Source organism: Saccopteryx leptura, chromosome 6, assembly GCF_036850995.1.
Source record: "Saccopteryx leptura isolate mSacLep1 chromosome 6, mSacLep1_pri_phased_curated, whole genome shotgun sequence".
NCBI lineage: Eukaryota > Metazoa > Chordata > Mammalia > Chiroptera > Emballonuridae > Saccopteryx > Saccopteryx leptura.
The window spans coordinates 51722339-51743269 of NC_089508.1; the positions used below are offsets into that span (position 1 = coordinate 51722339).

Consider the following 20931-nt stretch of genomic DNA (forward strand, 5'->3'; position numbering starts at 1 on the left):
GACACTGGATCTCCATGTCTGTGGCTTGTGCTTTCCTGATGCTCAGATCACCTTGCACAATACCAGACATATGGCAAATATTCAATGACTATATGTCAATTAATTGGTCGATCAATTATAAATATTATGGTATGCCATGTGTTCTTTGACAGATAATTGAGAGATAAAAGTGTGATCTTTTTCCTGAACCAAGCTACCATGTTTCTAGATTTACCTTTGTTTGTAGCAATTTTTTATTGAATATTGCTAAAGCAAGCATTAATTGATTGATTCCTTATTTCATTTATCCTAACTGGTCTAGAAAGAATATAAAATGGTACGAAAGCAAGAAATAGAAACTCTACTGATGTTATCTAGTATTCCCAGGGAGTAAATATTATGTAAAATAACTAAAAGCATATGTCACAAAGATTTCTGAACAATGAATAACTAGAAAAGTAATAGTTATAGTTGTGGGAAGCTTAACAAGTTGAGAAGCTTACAATGATTATGGGTTGGTTCTCTTAAGCTTTGCTGTCTATTTATCACCAGGTCAGTAGACAGAGGATATGACAGTTATAGGACTTTAAATTTCTAGGTTCCAGAAGAACTATTTGGAACCAACGTTAGGTCCAAAATACCTCCAGACAACAGATAGAACGTGAGACAGAAATAATTAAAGACCATCTCACTTGGTTATATTTGAGATATGAAAGGGGATTTACTTAGGCATTCTTTAACACTTCAGCCAGTTAAATTAAGTAGCAGGGAGAAGAAGTTACTTTTGACACTCAGTCCTTATTCATTCATTTACTCTTCCACTTGCTTATTCATTCAACCAACATTTAGTATCTGCAAAATGCTAGATATGGTTCTAGGCACTGGGGACACTGAGATAAAGATGATATAGCCTTTTGTGTAAAAACTAGAAATCTACTTGTTTCACATTCACTGGAATTTGGATTAAGACATACATAGTTTAAATGCTAATTATATTAATTCTGGCTTTATATTTCTGCATAATAAATATTGAAATAAGATTTTTAAATGCTAGCATCAGAAACTATCTTTTCAGGAGCTTGAACATTTCTAGTAGTATTGCTTAAACACAATACTTTTAATATAAAATAACACCAACACTTAAATCAATATTAAATCTATAGAATAATGGATTTTAGAAGTGGAAGGGACTCTAGTGATCATTAATCCAATCTTCTCTGGCCAAAGTAAGGACTTGACTTATTTGAGGTCACCTAGGAGAATTAGTCACTGAGCCAGAGCTCAAACTCAGGCCCCAAACCCCATGTTATACTCTTTCCTTTAGATTCCTAGACATAAAATGATTATTGAATCACTAACCTTTACTGGCATCCTCTTGTAGGACTGATATGGGGGTGAAATATGGATTCATGCGATGAGAAGCCGGCAGAACCGTGACGTTGGTTATGGTGGACCCTTTTATTAACTTCTGAACCTTCACCTAGATAATCAAAAACTTGTTTTCAGCAGACATTTTTGCTTTCAAAATGAATAGTTTTCTTCTTGTAAACAATACATAAGATTATGAATAGTTTCATTAAGTTTTAATAAAGTAGCAATATCAGCTCCAATTTTATTGCTCATGAGTACCCTGTGCTATTGTCTACTGTCAGGAGTTTGTTTAATTTAAAATACTTAATTAAATCCAATTAACATGTTGTGATTTCCACTATGCAAAGTCATAGTAATAGTAGTAGTAGTTAATAAAGGAACATTAAGATTTTGTTCAATTTTAATGACTATAATATAAAAGTGCTAAATCTTGGCAGACGAGGTTTTGAATACAGCCAAATTTTGTACAAGCAAATTTCCCAGGAAATACCTATTAGAGTTTTGAGAATTAAAAAAAAAATCCTGGGAGAATTTAAAGATAAATAAGTCAACATTCAGAGGTTAAAGGTGAACTCTGAGTAGACTCTTGCAGATCTTAGAAAAGAAATGCTTAAAGACAAGATGTCTAGATCACTTATAATAGATGATTACTTTTCCTAAAGTCATAAAATGCTTTTATTATAGTAATGAAATATGAGTTGTTTCTATTAAATGGCATCTAGATTTTAAAGATTATATGTATTGCATATAAATCACATTTAATTGTTAGCCCACGTACAATAATTTTACCTTTATTATAGGAGGCTATGGATGACCTGGGCCCTCTCAGTAAGGAAACTGCAACTGTTTGATATTTCTAGACTGATTTAAATTTTCAAGTCAATTTCCAAACATTAATTAATTTGCTTAGCTTCTAAGGGAACTAGGTAATGGTTGTTTTAACCAGTAAAGAACCAAGACAGATAGGTTAGTAGATTTGTTTCAGGTCACACACTATATTAGATATACACACAGAAAAATATACTATATACACATTAGATCTACACACTTAAAATTATACAATTTTAAGATTAATTTGATTTTACATTAGTGAAATTTGCCATTGGACTCAGATGTACTGTACCTTATTTCTCATCAAGGTCATGGTGACCTTAAGGAGAAAGAAAGGGAAAGTTTCATCAAGACTAGGGGAAGGAAATCACTTTACAAAGTAAATATATGTTGGCTGAGAAATGTTGGCATGAGTAAAAGTTGTTAGGGCCCTACTGCCAGTCCATGGTGCTTAAGGGAAACTATGAGAAACTACCATCCCATGAACACCAAATCCTTGGACGATGTTTGGTGAGCACAGTTTAACTGACTATAAGTAAGATTTTTTTTTACAGGAAGGAGAAGCCTGTTAGTGCACTGTCTCCTTCCAGGAGAGTGGGAAGAGGAGAGGGCAGTGGTATGGGCCTCGCCTTGATGAGAGTGAGGAGCTCATATGTCCATGGTGATATCGTGGACCTTGGGCCTTGCTGACCCATCTTCATCTCTTCCTCATCTTCAGCTCTCCTCTCCACACCTCACCTCCAGACAGAAGGAGCTCCTCGGATGTCCTTCTAATCAGCGAGGCTGAGACAATCACCCAATGCACTGTGTGCTCCAGCCTCGGCACAAGTAGAGCTGAGGATGTTCAGTATCAGAAGTGGCAATCTCTCCGCTTCTCTGATTGATATCAGAGTCAGGGAGGCAAAGGTAAATCAGAGGAAGGAAGAAAGATTCAACTTAAATAAAATTGTCAAGTGCTGTGAAGATGTGAAATATAGGTTTGACAGTTTCAGGGCACATGGCACAATTTATCTGGATTTTCAGAAAGCCTTTGACAAAGTACCCCTGACAACCAGCTCTTGAAAGCTAAAGTAGAAGGATCCAACATAAAATACCCTGTAAAGTATGACACAAAGGATGGGGCAGAAGGCAGGTGATATTTGGATTCTGTCAAGCAGTCAGCACATTCATAACACTGGTTCCTTTAATTCTTCAAATTGTATCACTCTCAACAACCAAGGGCTATGCAGAAAAGGCAGTGAGGGGTGTGTGTGTGTGTGTGTGTGTGTGTGTGTGTGTGTGTGTGTGTTGGTAGTAGTAGTAGTAGTAGTAGTGTGGAGGGGAGGGGACATTCTGCCAAGTTTATAGAAATAAATCCCGCAGACAGTGTGATTGAATGTGAAGCCTGAGCCCACTCTCCTGTCCCGTTCCCATGGTAAGGATAACCACTTCTGCGTACTTTCGGTTGGATGGAGAAGGAATGTAACAACCTTCAGCATTTACTGAGCACTTACTATATCACACTAACTTTACTACAATAAACATTAAATTTCATGAGCAATGGAGACGCTTAGGGCTGTGGGAGTGCAGAAGAGGGAGTAATTAACTCCGCCTGCTGGTATGGCAGAAGGCTTTGCAATGACTCTCAACCCTGGCTGTATGTTAGAATCACTCAGGGAGCTTTTTAAAAATACTGCTGCCTGGGCCCCAAAACTGGGCCATTAAATCTGAATAGCTGGACTGAAACCTGGACCTTGGTGTTTTTATAAAGCTCCCAGGTGATTCTGACGTGTAGCCAAAGTTGAGATGTACTACAGCAGTTGATACTGAAATTGTGCCTTAAAAGAAGCATTGAATTGTGTCACGTGGAGAAAGGGATACAATTATGGGTAGAAAGAATGGTGAAGACAAAGAGAAATAGCACTATTGCATGAAGATTTCATCAAAGACGAGGCACTCTATGTGACTGGAATATGATGTGTGTATCAGGAACGTATAGGTTGGGGAATGAGACTGGAGAGATAAGTTGAGATGAATGAAAATGAAAGACACCAGTTCTATGAATGTGCTGATTGCCTAACTGAACTCACATGTCATCTTCTGGCTGCTCCTTTATGTCATACTTTATATTTTATGTTAGAACCAAACTTTGGAGTTTGTATAATTATTATAAGAGAATAATATTATAAGAGAATAATATTTTATTATTATAAGAGAATAATATTTCAAATAGAATAATGTCTCTTATATCTGATATTTTATTACTATTTCCAAAACTATAATTCAGAACTCTATCACTTTATGCTAAACCTTCTACAATAGCTTAACATTTTTTCAATATTTAAAAAATACAGAAAAGCTTAAGAAGTTAACAGCAATTACGTCCCTGTCAGCCAGAATTAATCATTGTTAATATCTTGCTGTATTCGCTTCCAGTGTTTTCCAATAGAAAAAGCATTTTATTTTATTATTCTGGTAAAAAAAGATATATGTTCATTATAAAGATTTCAAATAATGCAGAAAAACACAAAGATAAAAGTTTAAGAACCCATACCAAATAGCACTAGGTGACCCATTATCCCTGACTTCGCTGGAATGATTGATATATTGTTTTATAAAAAATAGGATTCATATTACATTATTAAGATTAATTGGACATGAATTTAATAGGAGGGGAAATGGCCAAATTAAACCCAACAAATGATTAAGCCTCACATAAATATTTCTTTACCACAAGATTCTTGTGAGTTATAAAAGATTCCTTGGAAAGGTTGGCCAATTTTTTCTTTAAGGGCCACATAGTAAATACTGAAGGCTGTTTAGCTCCATTGTGATAGGTGGAAAGTAGCGTGAACAATATGTAAGTAAAGGGTGAAGCTATGCTCCAATAAAACTTAACTTACTAAAACAGGTGGTCAGCCTTCAGGCAGGAATTTGTGGACCCCTGCTCCTTAGTTACACACAGATGATTATGGAAAACACTTAGGTTTTTTATCACATGGTTTTACTTGGATAGCATATCTCAGCTTCAAAAGATGAGAGCACTAAACCTCTCTTGCTATCCCATGTTCTCTCCCCTACAGCCCCATTTTTGAGATATTAACTTTACACTGTACAGATTTTCAATATTCACCTTCTGGTGTTTAAATTTTTTCAATGGAATTTTTGGGATGACATTGGTTAATAAAATGACAGAGGTTTCAGGTGACTAATTCGATAATACCTCATCTGTATATTGTACTGCATGTGGTCACCACCCCGGTCAAGTCCCCCTCCATCACCTTTTATTCCTCCTCTACCCTCCTCCACCTTCCTCATCCCCTTTCCCTTCTGCAATCCCCACATTGTTGTCTGTGTCTAGAAAAATTTTTTCTTTGCTTAATCCCTTCACCTTCCATTTTGAAACCATAACTGCTATGATTATTTAATATTGGTTCTATCTAAAATGGATCCAATGCTCATCAATATTCCTTTTGTCTGGGCCTCTCAATGCTTGACTTATTTCTTTTGATTCATTTCTTTTTTTTTTTTTTTTCCTGAAGCTGGAAATGGGGAGAGACAGTCAGACAGACTCCCGCATGCGCCCGACCGGGATCCACCCGGTACGCCCACCAGGGGCGATGCTCTGCCCACCAGGGGGCGATGCTCTGCCCCTCTGGGGCGTCGCTCTGCCGAGACCAGAGCCACTCTAGCGCCTGGGGCAGAGGCCAAGGAGCCATCCCCAGCGCCCGGGCCATCTTTGCTCCAATGGAGCCTTGGCTGAGGGAGGGGAAGAGAGAGACAGAGAGGAAGGAGGGGGTGGGGGTGGAGAAGCAAATGGGCGCTTCTCCTATGTGCCCTGGCCGGGAATCAAACCCGGGTCCCCCGCATGCCAGGCCGACGCTCTACCGCTGAGCCAACCAGCCAGGGCCTGATTCATTTCTTAATTGCCTGGTTTTGGTTATTAAGCAGTTGTTCCAAATGTTCATGGGTATTTTACTTCCTCTGAGCCCTTATACTTGACTTACATCTGGGGTCATCCTTTCTTTTCTCAAAACTTTGTAGATTACCATTTTTTTGTACGAGTATTATGAAATCTGATGCCAGCCTTATTTTTCACCCCTTGTAGGTGATTCTTTTTTCTGCCTGAATGTATGAAGCATTCTTTGTCTTTGAAGTTCAGGTATTTAAGTTAAGAAACATCTTAATGTTAAATAGTCTAAATCAAATTTTCCTGGGATTCAGTGTTGACATTTTTTCACCTACAGATTTAGTTCTTTCTTCACTTTGGGAAAAATTTTCTTACATCATATTATTTGATACATTTCTTTTATTTGCTGGAATCTTTGTTTTAGGGTCACCAAGTGCCTTTAAATGTTGGCTCATCTTCATCTTTCACATTACAATACCTAACCATTCATCCTCTCTTGGTTCCTTTTAGATAGGACACCCTAAGTTTTATTTGAGTGCATGGCTATCCAGTTCCAGACTACATTTCCCACTATCCCTTGTGACTAAATGTGGGCATGTGACCAGGACAGACAATAACACTGGGGAACAAAATTTTTGTTGCATCCACAAAAACACTTGTTCTTACCTAATTTGAGTATGCTAATCTCAAATCTGACATTAGTTTTTCTCTGTAAGCTATAGTTTCTTTGCAATTCAAGATTTTAGGTTTTCATCTTATTGTAAAATTTTCAACATTTAGTTTAACATAATGAAGTAGAATGTCTTCTTGGGCATCATTTTTGTGAAAATAAAATAATTTATATAATGCAGTAAATACACTAATACACTAAAAGATATGATTGCATCAAAATTTGTCTACAATTTTGAAATAGAACATATTAAAACACTATTTTAATCATAAAATTTGCGCAAAACTTATTTAAATTCTATTCAGGCAAAAATTTGCATTTGTAGCTCTTGCATTTGTGTCCTTGTTGAGAACAGTCTTGTTTGATGCTCCAGCAGTAGTCTGCTCATCACTAACAGCTCCAGGATTTTTGGGAAACTTATCAAGGTGACTGTTCAGGAAGTGAATCTTAACGCTTATGTTACATCCAATGTCACAGAAAGCCAACAGCAATCTTTGAACCAGAAGTTCATAGTTTTCTGCTTTTTTGTTGCCAAGGAAGTTCTTTGTAACTGCCACAAAAGACTGCCATGCTGCTTTTTCCTCCTTATTCATCTTCCTGGAAAATTCTTTGTCATGTGTGAGGGTTCAAATTTGAGGTTCATCAAATACACCTGCTTTTATCTTCTCGGAAGATAAGGCAGGAAAAGCAGAAATAATATGTTGAAAGCATTCACTTTCTCTATTCAAAGCCTGAACAAACTGCTTCATTATGCCAATTTTGATGTGAAGTGGGGGAAAAATGATCCTGTCTTGATTAACTACAGGTTTATTCACAATATTTTGCATCCCTACTTCCAGAGCTTCACGTTTCAGCCACTCCTCCTGTGTTCAGTGTTTCTCCCGAGCTCGGCTGTCCCACAAACACAGAAAGCAAGTATACTTTGTGAAACCTCTCTGTTGTCCTAGCAGAAAATTTGCCATTTTAAGATCCACACAAATGATCCAGTTATGCTCCTTATACTTCAGAAAGTCGAGGACAATTTTTATATCATTGTAACCTTCTCGAAAATGAGTTAAATAACAAATTGGAACCACTGAAAATAGGCAATATATGCTTGTGTCACAAATGATGAAATATTGCACCTTTGACGTTGAAGTGTGTAACAGCCACATATATAACAGAAGGTGTCAGGACTATTCTTACATTTACGCCTACTCGAAGAAGCCATGATTCAATCTTAAAACAAAATAAGAGGGTGTTTTTATCAGATTACATTTAAAACAACTATAATTATGTAAAAGTTATGTTTGTAAAACATTAATTGCCTTGTGGTTATGTTCAATCCAAGAGTCATTGCCCTTTAACTCCAATTTAAAAACCAATGCATGCCATTAACTGTAATAAAAAGAAATGAAAATTGCATAAAATCTAGAGCATACACCAAAAAATGGACTTCAGATTTGGAATCAGTGATGCAGAAATATATAGAAACAGTTCTAAAACCTCATGCAACAGAAAATGGAAAAAAATTGTTCCCCGGTGTAATATGGGAGCAGAAGAGAGATGTGTAACTTCTAGGCCATTTTCTAAGAGTGCTTGCCCTAGCTTTACTCTTCCTATGGGCTGGAACATAGGTGTGGAGAGGAGCCAGCTTCAACCATTGATATGGGAGCAAGCATCTGTAACCACAGGGATGAGGAGATGATGGAGCATCAAGATAGCAGGAGCCGTATCTTGGATAACTTCATGGAGCCGAGCTGTCCCGCCAGCCTTGGACTTCTCACCTATGGACACTTTTGTGAGTGAGCACTAAACAAACTTATTTTAAGACATTATATTTTCCCACTTCTTTGTTACAGCAGCTTAGCCTATAACAAATGAATATTCATGTATATTAGCTTCTAACAAAGGGTAAAGGTAATTTCATTTCCCCTTCCCTCTGCATTTACCTTTCTTACAGTCTTTTCTCCATGTCAGTATTTCAATGGTCAGCAGTGTTGGCTCTTTCTATTTATAGTTTATTAGTTCTATAAGGTATTTTGGTATCTAATTTGTTTCCTTATGTCTGCAAACTCCCTTTTTATCTCACCCTGCTATTTTAACATCTCATGGTTGAGCCCTAGTTTTACTTAATTATGGTCCTATCAAGCTGTGCTATAATGTGAAGAAATCATGAGAAAATTTCTTCTGTTCCTTGAATTATATCTTTTCCTAAATTAGGCTTTGTGTTTTGTAGCCTGTGATACTCCCACCCTCCTCCCTTCCCTCTTTTTTGTTAGCTGTGGGTAATATACTGACAGTTATATTGTAAATTAGTGTAGTGACCATATCGTTTCTTTCCCCTTATACACACTTAGGCAGCTCTGCCCAGACATCCTACCTGCTCTGATGCAGTATCTCCTTCCCCATTGTCTGGAACCAGTGTGCTGTCTCTCCCTTCAACACATGAGAACTGAGTATTCTGGGTTTGCCGCACCCTTTAGTTACCTGAGGACTTGGGTGGGAGAAGCCTCTGTTTTAGGATATATGCAGTCTTTGTTAAAATATCAGGCTCTGCAGCCCTGGCCGGTTGGCTCAGCGGTAGAGCGTCGGCCTGGCGTGCGGGGGACCCGGGTTCGATTCCCAGCCAGGGCACATAGGAGAAGCGCCCATTTGCTTCTCCACCCCCCCTCCTTCCTCTCTGTCTCTCTCTTCACCTCCCACAGCCAAGGCTCCATTGGAGCAAAGATGGCCCGGGCGCTGGGGATGGCTCCTTGGCCTCTGCCCCAGGCGCTAGAGTGGCTCTGGTCGGGACAGAGCGACGCCCCGGAGGGGCAGAGCATCGCCCCCTGCTGGGCAGAGCGTCGCCCCTGGTGGGCGTGCCGGGTGGATCCCGGTCGGGCGCATGCGGGAGTCTGTCTGACTGTCTCTCCCCGTTTCCAGCTTCAGAAAAATACAAAAAAAAAAAAAAAAAAAAAAAAAAAAAAAAAAAAAAAAAAGCAGCAGGTTTGCTCTACCTAGTTGAGGATGAGGCCATCCCTCCTGACCCCCATCCCCAGGGGCTTTGGGACATTTTGGTGGAATCCTGAAGACTTCACTTCTCTCAGGAAACAGCAGACACTTTAATTACTCTCCGGTTTCCTCTGTTTTTTTTTTTTTCTCCAAGTTCCCTTGTCAGAAGAGAAAAAAAGACAAGGAAGTCTGCTTGATTGTCTTCCTTCCAGATTTTGTAGTGTTTCTGAAAATCCCAATATTTTGATAATTTACCAATAGTATTTCTGAGAGATAGGAAGTGGTTAAGATTGAAACCATGCTGTACTCCTCTACTCTGTTCCAGAATCTTCTGCTTGGTGAATTTTAAAAATTGTGTACAACCTGCACAACCCTCCTCCCCTTATTATAAATGGGGACACTAAAGATCGGGGGGGGGGTGAAGCTGGGTGCACATTAATCTGCCTTCTAGTTCAGAGGGAGAACTGAGCATGCGTGCTACTGCTTCACAACACAGGGCTTTGTGCTCTATTTCCTTGCTTCCTGGGTTCTTAAACCTTTAGAGCCAAACACAGCTCAGGTTTACCAGCTCTGGGCCTCTGTCTTCATAATAAAACCCTACCACTCTGTCCCCCTCCTCACTCCTTTCCCAATGTCACTTAAACCTAGATGCAGTTGAAGTCTCACTTTCTCTTAGACTACGGTTTACTAGCATTCTTGGGATAGAAGAAAAACTCCCTGGAAAGGCCCCTGTTGCATCAAAAGAAGAATCTTGGGCTCAGAGTACTGGATCTGAGTCCGAGCTCTGTTGTTTAATTAGCAATGTATATGTGTGTGTGTGTGTGTGTGTGTGTGTGTGTGTGTGTGTGTGTGTGTGTGTGTGGTGGGGGGAGTCATTTAACTTCTCTGAGTTTCAGTTTTATCATCTGTAAAACAGGGATATTCTTATCTGCAGGGCAGCTGAACTTTCCCTAACGGATCTGCTCCTGGAGGCATTTCATCATTCTCAGCTCACATAATTCAAGACGGGCATTGAGTGGCAGGGACGGCAAAGAGTGCTGGCTGACCTTTAATGTGCTACCCAGCCAGCACCTCCATTTCCCAGCCTCCCTGTAGCTTTGTAAGTCTTTGTGCTGAGATTCTGGACAGCAGTATAAGAAATGTAGTGATTCTCCCGGTTGGAATACAGACAGGATGGTGGGAGCACAGCAGCCATCTTGGAATGTAAGATGGAAAACTTCCTGTTCGGGAGGACAGGGCAATAAAACGGGAAGTGCACAAGTACCTGACACTGCAGAGCTGCCGCATCAACCCCAGCGATTTATGCTCAAACTGTGACGGGAGAGAGCATTAATGTTGTGTTTAGTCCACTGTTACTTGTTACAGTTGCTGAACACATATCCTAAATAATACAGGGTAGTTTTATTAACAAGTGGTGGCTCTCAGTGGAAACTTCAGCATAAATACAGGGTGTGGCAAAAGTAGGCTTACAGTTGTTTGTATGGAAAATACTACAATAATTAATAAACACGAATACAAGAATAAACTTTGTTTCACATGCTCACCACTACCGTATAAACCTACATTTCCCCCATCTTATATAGCTTAAGTTCACTCAAACTATACCAGCTGTGAATAAAAATGAAATTTTGTTTCTCTCTTTTCTAAGATTTTATTTATTGATTTTATGGGGGGGAAGGGAGTGAGAAGTATCAATTCATAGTTGCTTCACTTTAGCTGTTCATTGCTTGTTTGTCATATGTGCCTTGACTGGGCAAGCCCAGGGTTTCAAATCTGCGACCTCAGTATTCTAGGTTGATGTTTTATTCACTGCAGGTCAGGCAAAATTTTTTCATTTTTTTAAATTTGGGGGATTTAAATTATGTCAAATTTTGTGTATGAAGCAATAATTTATTATCTAACATCATGGTATTTCAAAAACATTTTTTAATTTAGACAATTAAATTTAACAGGGTGACATTGGTCAACCAGAGTACATAGATTTAGGGAAAACATTTTCACATCATTTGGAGTCATTTATGCTGTATACCCATCACCCAAAGTCAAATCATCCTCCATCACCCTATAGTATTTTGTTTCTCTTTATGCCCCTCCCCTTCCCCTAACCCCCTCCCTCTCTTTCCTTCCCCTCCTCTGGTAACCACTGCACTCTTATCTATGCCCATGAGTCTCAGTTTTATATCCCACCTATGTATGGAATCATACAGTTCTTAGCTTTTTCTGATTTACTTATTTCATTCAGTATAATGTCATCAAGGCCCATCCATGTTGTCATAAATAACACTATGTCATCATTTCTTATGGCTGAGTAATATTACATTGTATATATGTACCACATTTTCTTTATCCAATCCTCTATTGAAGGGCATTTCAGTTGTTTCTACATCTTGTCCACCGTGAACAATGCTGTGATGAACATAGGGGTTCATGTATCTTTATGTACCAATGTTTTTGAGTTTGGGGGTATATATCCAGTAGAGGGATTGCTGGGTCATGTGGTAGTTTTCTTCTTAATTTTTTGAGGAACCACTATACTTTCTTCCATAATAGTTGTACTAATTTACATTCCCACCAACAGTGAATGAGTGTTTTTTTTCTCTGCAGCCTCTCCAGCATTTATTACCTGTCTTGTTGATAATAGTTAATCTAACAAGTGTGAGGTGGTATCTCATTGTAGTTTTGATTTACATTTCTCTAATAGCAAATGAAGATGAGCATATTTTCATATATCTATTGGCCATTTGTATTTCTTCTTGGGAGAAGCGTCTGTTCATGTCCTCTTCCTCTTCCCATTTTTTTTACTGGATTGTTTGCTTGTTTATTACAGAGTTTTGTAGTTCTTTATATATTTTGGATACTAGCCCTTTATCTGAGCTGTTGTTTGAAAATATCATTTCCCATTTAGTTGGCTGTCTGTTTTGTTGTCTGTTTCTTTTGCTGTGCAGAAGCTTCTTAGTTCGATGTAGTCCCATTCATTTATGTTTGCCTTTACTTCCCTTTCCTTTGGGGTCAAATTCATAAAATGTTCTCTACTACCAAGGTCCATGAGTTTAGTACCTATGTTTTCTTCTATGTATTTTATTGTTTCATATTTTATATTTAGGTCTTTGATCCATTTTGAATTAATTTTTTTGCAAGGAGACAAACTGTAGTAAGGAGACAAACTGTAGTCATTTCATTCTTTTGCATGTGGCTTTCCAATTTTCCCAGCACCATTTATTGAAGAGGCTTTCTTTTCTCTATTGTGTGTTTTGGCTCCTTTATCAAAAATGATTTGACCATATATATGTGGTTTTATTTCTGGGCTCTCTATTCTGTTCCATTTGTCTGTGTGTCTGTTTTTCTGCCAATACCATGTTGTTTTGATTATCGATTTATATAATCCAATTTTACATACAGTTCAGAATCACTGATCTTCCATGGGGCTCTTGTGAAAAATTAATGAATTCATATATGGAGATGCACAACAGAAACTTTTTTTTCACATTTGAAATTAGGTTTTATTTCTTCACATAAGTATTTTATTGACGTATAACTTTCATTATACTTCACACAAACCATAAAGTTATCAGTTGATACCTTGTCACACAGTGGACAGACACTAAGTACAGCGTCGTGAACACCCCAGAGGCCCCTCTCACACTCCTTCCCTGTCACTGCTATAACCCAAAGGTAACCACTGTTCTCAATTTTATTTCTAATTGGTATATGTCTCGTTTTGAACTTTACATAAATGAATTATTACTGTATTTATTTTGTATTTGACTTCTTTCCTTTAAAATTGGTGCAAGAGTTACCCATATTTATAACATGAACTTTTAAGTATTAATTTTGAATTATAACTTATACTTACAGCTGTAACCAGTAAGGCCTAAGCTTCCAACCTTACAACTTTTTGCATTGTTTATACTGTTCTTTCTAGAATGTTCTCTCTCTCTTAGCTCTAGCTACTGAATTCCTGTCCCCTATTTACAACTAGCTTAAGGGTGACCTTCTCTAGAAAATTCCCTCTGATATCTTCCTCCTCAGGCCTCATAGCTTTCTTTTGTACTTCTCTTATTATATTTACAACATATGTTGTATTTTTGTACTATTCTGAAGGCATTACTTAATCCAGAACCCATCTAATTCTATTTTATCTTATTTGAACAAGGAATAGAGCAAAAGAGTGTTATAAAAAATATATAACCACTTAAGATTTATTGGGAAGGAGAAATTAACTTTGTTTATTTGCTAGTAGATATATTATTGGCAAATATTTTCTTTTGTGATAAAGGTAATATAGTGGCAGGACTAAATAATGGCCCAGTTACACTTGTGGTGATAGTGGTGGAGTAGCTTATAACAGACTAATTCTCCTGAAGATGATTATAAATGCTGGATAAAATATTTCTTAAAAAACAACTATTTGGAGGCACTGAGATAAATTAAAAACAGGCAGAAGCTAGAGGGAAGTTGATCTTGAAAACAGGGAACTGCGACAGTTGAGATTTTTATGTGTGTGACTATTGGCCTGGAAGTACTTCTCAGTCCTTGAGGAGCCAAGTGGCTATGTCTCAAGAAGAAAGGCAGAGTCTTACTCTCTAGAGAAGTAAGAGGATGGAGTTTAGGGCTGTCATAGAGGCTAAAAATGAGGGGGTGATCCCAGAAAGGAGGAGGAAGCTGCAGGGCAGGGATTCAAATTGTGCAACTAAAGGCCATACAAATCCTTGGCTGACCTTTGAGCTACACAGATATGGGACAGAGTCCAAAGAGCCCAGTGAAGATGAAACAGTTCATGATTTGAAAAAACTGGGCAGAGATTTTAGCTGCTACCCACTAAGGATAGAGTTTGGAATTCAAGTCTAGCCAAATTATTTGCTTGCTTGAACAAGAACCAACACATTAGGAAGCAAGGAAGGAAACAGAATTCAAAGTACTACAACAATCATTTGTAATGTTCATAACAGTAGAAAGTTACTATGTGTATGAAGAAAAATAAGAATGTCCACACAAGAGAAATAGTCCTCAATAGAAACAGACCCAAGACAGGTTTCTGGCATAGATTCTGGTGATGGTTTCATATATGTATATGTATCTCCAGACTCATCAAGTTGTACATGTTAAATATGTATAGCTTTTTATATGTCAATCATACCTTCAAAAAGCAGATTAAAAAAAAAAAAACAGACATCTAGATGACACAGAGGGTAGAATTAGCAGATAAAGACTTTAAAGCGGTTATACATATTTTTAAAAGGCCTTAAAGGAAAATATTATCATGATGAATTAATTGCTAGGTGGAAATTTTTGGTAGAGAAATGAAAACTATAAAACATAGAACCAAATGGAATTTCTAGAACTGAAAAGTGAAATATCTGAAATGAAAAGTTCATCGGGTAAGATTGACATTAGATTGGAGTGGGTAGAAGAAAGGGTAGTGAATATGAAAAGAGATCAATAGATATCTAATCTGAAGAACAGAAAAAAAAATACTTTTAAAGGAATAGATCCTTAGTGACCTATGGGACAATATCATGTTGTCAAATCTGTATGTAATTGAAATCTCAGAAAGAAAGAGAAATGTGGAGGAAAACATTAAAAGAAATAATGGCCAAAAGGTCCCTAAATTTCCTGGAAAACATAAACTTATAGACCCTAAAAGCTCAGTGAATGCCAAGCAGGATAAGCACAAAGAAAACCACACAGGGATAGAGCATAATTAACCCCCTGCAGACCAAACGTGGGAAGAATAACTTGAAAGCAGGCAGAAAAAAATAAAAGACCCATTTTATACAAGGAATCAGTGATCCGAAGGATGGCTGACTTCTCATCAGAAACAATGAGACTTTAAAGCATTGAATAGGAAAAAACTCTGGCAACCTCAAATTCTTTATAAAGGCAATATAAAGACTTTTTCTTTTTTCTTTTTTAACCAAAATAGACCTTGTATTATCAGCAACATGTGTTATAAAAAATGCTTATGAAGGGATTAGCTTAAAAAACATATATACATACATAACACATAGACACAGATAACAGTGTGGTGACAGAGGGAAAAGGGGCTGGAGGGCAGGTGGGCAGAGGGATGGAAATGGGGATGCAAAGAGACTTTGCTTGGGATGCTGGACACACGATGCAGTGCGCAGATGACGTTTTGTTGAATTGTACACTTGAACCCTGTAATGGTTTGCAAACCAATGTCATCCCAATAAATACAATATAAAAAAATAATAAAATAATAAAAAAAATGCTGAAAGAAAGTTCTTTAGCCTGACAGAAAACAACATTTACCAGTATATTTTCTGGTAAATATAAAAGACTGTATTTTTGCCCTGGCCGGTTGGCTCAGCGGTAGAGCGTCGGCCTGGCGTGTGGGGGACCCAGGTTCGATTCCCGGCCAGGGCACATAGGAGAAGCGCCCATCTGCTTCTCCACCCCCACCCCCTCCTTCCTCTCTGTCTCTCTCTTCCCCTCCCGCAGCCAAGGCTCCATTGGAGCAAAGATGGCCCGGGCGCTGGGGATGGCTCCTTGGCCTCTGCCCCAGGCACCAGAGTGGCTCTGGTTGCTGCAGAGCGAGGCCCCGGAGGGGCAGAGCATCGTCCCCTGGTGGGCAGAGCGTCGCCCCTGGTGGGCGTACCGGGTGGATCCCGGTCGGGCGCATGTGGGAGTCTGTCTGACTATCTCTCCCCGTTTCCAGCTTCAGAAAAAAAAAAAAAAAAAAAGACTGTATTTTTGTTATCTTAATTTCTCTTAAAGGCAATTGATTGTTTAAGACAAAAAAAATTATAACATATTGTTTAGTTTATAATATATGTAAATTACATGACAACAATAGCCAAAAGGTTGGGAGTGAAATGGAACTCAATGAAAGTTCCTTACATTGTATGTAAACTGGTGCAATATTAACAAGGAAACTCTAATAAGCTAAGGGTGCATATTGTAATTCCTAGAGCAACCACTAAAAATAATACAAAGAGGTTTCTTTAAAAGCCAATAAAACAGAATGTTAAAGTTCTTTTAAATCAGATAACCCTAAGTCAGGCAAGAAATAAAAGAATAAAAAAGAGATGGGGGAAAATAGAAAACAAGTGGGAAATGTATGTTCTAAATCAAACTGTTCAATAATTACATTAAACAGAAATGGACTAAACACTAATTAAAAAGAAGGGTTTGTCAGCCTGTATTTTAAAAAGATAAAACTATATGTTTTCTAGGCCCTGGCCAGTTTGCTCAGTCGGCCTGGCATGCAGGAGTCCCAGGTTCAATTCCCAGCCAGGGCACACAGTAGAAGCGCCCATCTGCTTCTCCACCCCTCCCCCTCTCCTTTCTCTCTGTCTCTCTCTTCCCCTCCTGCAGCCAAGGCTCCATTAGAGCAAAGATGGCCCGGGCGCTGGGGATGGCTCTGTGGCCTCTGCCTCAGGCGCTAGAATGGCTCTGGTTGCAACAGAGTGAAGCCCCAGATGGGCAGAGCATCGCCCCCTGGTGAGAGCGCCTGGTGGATCCCTGTCGGGCACATGCGGGAGTCTGTCTGACTACCTCCCTGTTTCCAACTTCAGAAAAATACAAAAAAAAAAAAACAAACCCCAAAACTATATGTTTTCTATAAGAGATAAATTTTAATTTTAAAGGCACAGGGGGAAGCAACAACAAAAAAGATTGATATACCATGTAAACAGTAAGCAAAAAAAAGGAGTGGCTATATTAATATCAGAAAAAGTAGACTTTAAGACAAGGAGCGTTATTAAAGAAAAATAAATCTAAAAGAGTCAATAGCCAAGAAAACATAAAAAATCATAAATAGCTCTGGCCGGGTGGCTTGGTTGGAGCACTGTCTTGATGTGCCGATGTTGTGGGTTCGATCCCCCCATGCAAGAGTCAACCAATGAGTGAATGGATGAGTGGAGCAACAGACATGTTTCTCTTTCTCTCGTCCCCTCCATCTTTTCTCTCTAAAAACAAAACTAAATCAATTTAAAACAATTATAAACATGCATGCCTCTAATATTAATGCAAAATACATGAAACAAAAATTATCAAAACTAAAGGAAGAGATAGACAAATTTTCCATCAGAGTTGAAGATTTAAAAGTTTCCCATCAGTAACTTGCAGAACAAATACATTTAAAAAATCAGTAGGGAAATAGAAGACCTGAACATCACCATCAGCCACCTTGACCTACTGATATTTATAGAACACTACAACCAACAACTATAAGATATACATTCTTTTCAAATGTACATGGAACATTCATATTCTGGACCATAAAGTAAGTATCAATCAGCTTCAAAAGATTTTAATCTTATAGAATATGTTCTTTGACTCTACTGAAATTAAATTAGAACTCATTAAGAATGAGGAAAGTAAAACTATTCCCAATTGTTTGGAAATTAAACACACACTTCTAAATTCACTAGTCAAGAAAATAAATCATTAGGGGGAGTTTGAATTGAATGATAACAAAAACACAACATATCAAAAGTTGTCTGATGTCGCTATAGCACTGCTTTGAGGGACAGTTACCAGTCTAAATGTTTATACCTGTATTAGAAAAGAAGAAAGGTCTAAAGTCAATGTTCAAAGATTCTAAAAGATTTTTTTTTAAAAGAGTAAAATAAACTCAAAATAAATGGAGGAGAATAAAAAGGAAAAGAGGATAAATCAATGGAATAGAAAACAAATAATAAAAAAAATTAACAAAGCCCAAAGTGATTCTTAGAAAGAATTAATAAAATTGATAAACCTCAGCAAAGACTAATCAAGAAAAAGAGAAAGCTTATATAACCAGTACCAGAAATAAAGGAGACAGGGAGAGAAGGAGAACGAGGAGGGGGGGAGGAAGAAGAGGAGGGGGACAAAGGGAGGTGGAGAGGAAGAAGAGGGCGAAGGGAAGGGGAAGGAGGAGAAGAAAGAAGAAAACGGAGAAGGAAGAGGAAGGAAGAGAGAGAAAAGGCACGCACAGGGTCACCGTTCTCAGAACTGGAAGGGGTCTTAGGGTGATAAAAAGGATAGTTAGTAGCAGAAGTGAACATGGGATTGTAAACAGACTCAAGGAATGTGGTGAATAGAGATGACCATGGAGGAGACTCCAAAAGAAATACTATTTTGAACACAGAAATCTGAGGTGTGAACATCTGCACGCCTCACAGGCATTGTGCAACACATCACATTTAAAAAAAATGGAGTTTGTTATGATGTCCCAAAGCTCCCAAGAAAATATTAAATTCCAGTAAAATGTAACTAACAAAGGAAATATGTAATATCTTCTAAAATTTTTCCATTAAAAATGGTTAAATAAAATCCAGCACTTAAGCAACATCCTAAAGAGTCATAACTTACCTACCTCAGCGTGTTAGTGACTCAGGTGGCTAATATTTATATCAGACTAATGATATAAATATTAGTCTCTCTTTAACTGCATGTTTCCCAGTTTTATGGGAGTACCTAGTCATGGAATACCTATTAACATTCCAAGGAACCAGTATTCTTTGGGTTATATTTCTTGGGGAAAAATATGATCAAAGGATTAATACATAGCCTGACAAGGCAGTGGCGCAGTGGATAGAGTATTGGACTAGGACATGGAGGACCCAGGTTTGAAACCTCGAGGTTTCCAGCTTGAGTGCGGGCTCACTGGCTTGAGCATGGGATCATAGACAAAACCCCATGGTTGCTGGCTTGAGCCCAAAGGTCGCTGGCTTGAAGCCCAAAGTCGCTGACTTGAGTCCAAGGTCACTGGCTTGAGGAAGGGGTCACTTGCTCTGCTGTAGCCCCCTGAGTCAAGGCACATATGTGAAAGCAATCAATGAACAACTAAGGAGCCGCAATAAAGAGTTGACACTTCTCATCTCTCCCTTCCTGTTTGTCTCTATCTGTCCCTCTCTCTGTCTCTGTCAAAAAAAGAGACAATTCTAATCACTATAATGTGTTAATATTAGATCATTCTGCAATGTTAAAAGATAGGTAATAACCTAATTTTAGATAAAAGTCTTCTTCAAAGGAGCTTGAAACACACTGGACTCAGGATTTTTTGATGGATCCAGAAACCTAATTATTTCTTGTTGCAATTTTTCTCTATATGTTTGGTAGCATTTATTTGTATATTCCAATATAAATTTTTAAATTCTGAAAAAGTAATCACCAGAGAATAATAAAGTACTGGCATTTCATATATATATATATATGTGTGTGTGTGTGTGTGTGTGTATGTATACATATATGTATATGTATATATATAAAACATCTCATAAAAGGAAAAAAAAAAGACAGTTGTCTACACTTGTGATTTTTGCATATTGGTGAATATTGTACCACAACACCACTCAAACATTGTCACAAGAAATAGAAAAAGAAGTTAACTGGATTACCTCTACCTTTTGTATAATTTTTCTTATGGAAACTTAGGGCTATAAATTAAATATTGATGCTCAGACAGAATATACTGTCTCAACCTTCACTAGGGACTGCATGATAGGAGATGAGTTTAAATGGTAATCTTTTCGGTTAAGGTCTATGAAAGACTTTGAGAATGGGTTTATCATTTATTATAATTATTTTTGCTATTGCTATTTATTCCCCTATTAAAGAACAGTGTGCTGGTCTCTAGGCATTTTTGTTTAAATACCGGCTAGGGTCACGAGTGAAATGAAGTTTGGTCCTCATTTACCTCATACCAGCAGTTGGGTTGGCACGCAGCTGCAGAACTGCTGGGGCTCTTTTTATTTAATTTGGCATCCCTTCCTGAGCAGTACTGAGACTTTTACTTCAACGACTCCACTGGGCTTTGCCATAATTTCTATGGTGTATCAGTAAAGTCTGCAGAAGAGATGCCTAAGCAAACCTGAAAGGAGCCCACGAGCGCTTCCAGTCCGGGTATTTTTGCTTAAATCATTGAAAGAATTCACTAACTCTCAAGTACAGATAAAGTCCATTTAAAAAATATAACATCATTAATTTAGTAAAGAAACTGATCTGTGAGGAATATTAGATCATCTTAATACTGTGTGTGTGCATGTCTCCGTGTGTAAGAGTTTGTCCTTTTTGCACAATTTCTCTTGGAATAATTTTTCTAACTGCTGAATCAGACTGTCTTAAGAAAATATAAGTCCAAATTCTTAGTGAGCCACAAATTAATAACTTAATCACACATCTTAACCTTTACAGTATTATTTATTATCTGTAAAATGGGTTTAATATTCTGAGTTTTAAAACTGATAACGCACGAAAGTCACTAGGACAG

The 20931-nt window shown here is 37.9% G+C and overlaps 1 protein-coding gene across 1 annotated transcript in view; it reads right to left on the reverse strand.

Moving 5' to 3' along the window:
• Positions 1-20931, reverse strand: part of IQCH (IQ motif containing H) — a 249284-nt gene that overhangs the window by 157008 nt on the left and 71345 nt on the right. Inside the window, exon 5 of the mRNA XM_066343622.1 lies at positions 1339-1459. Coding sequence (XP_066199719.1) covers positions 1339-1459 — 121 coding nt within the window. The remainder of the gene's footprint in view (positions 1-1338; positions 1460-20931) is intronic.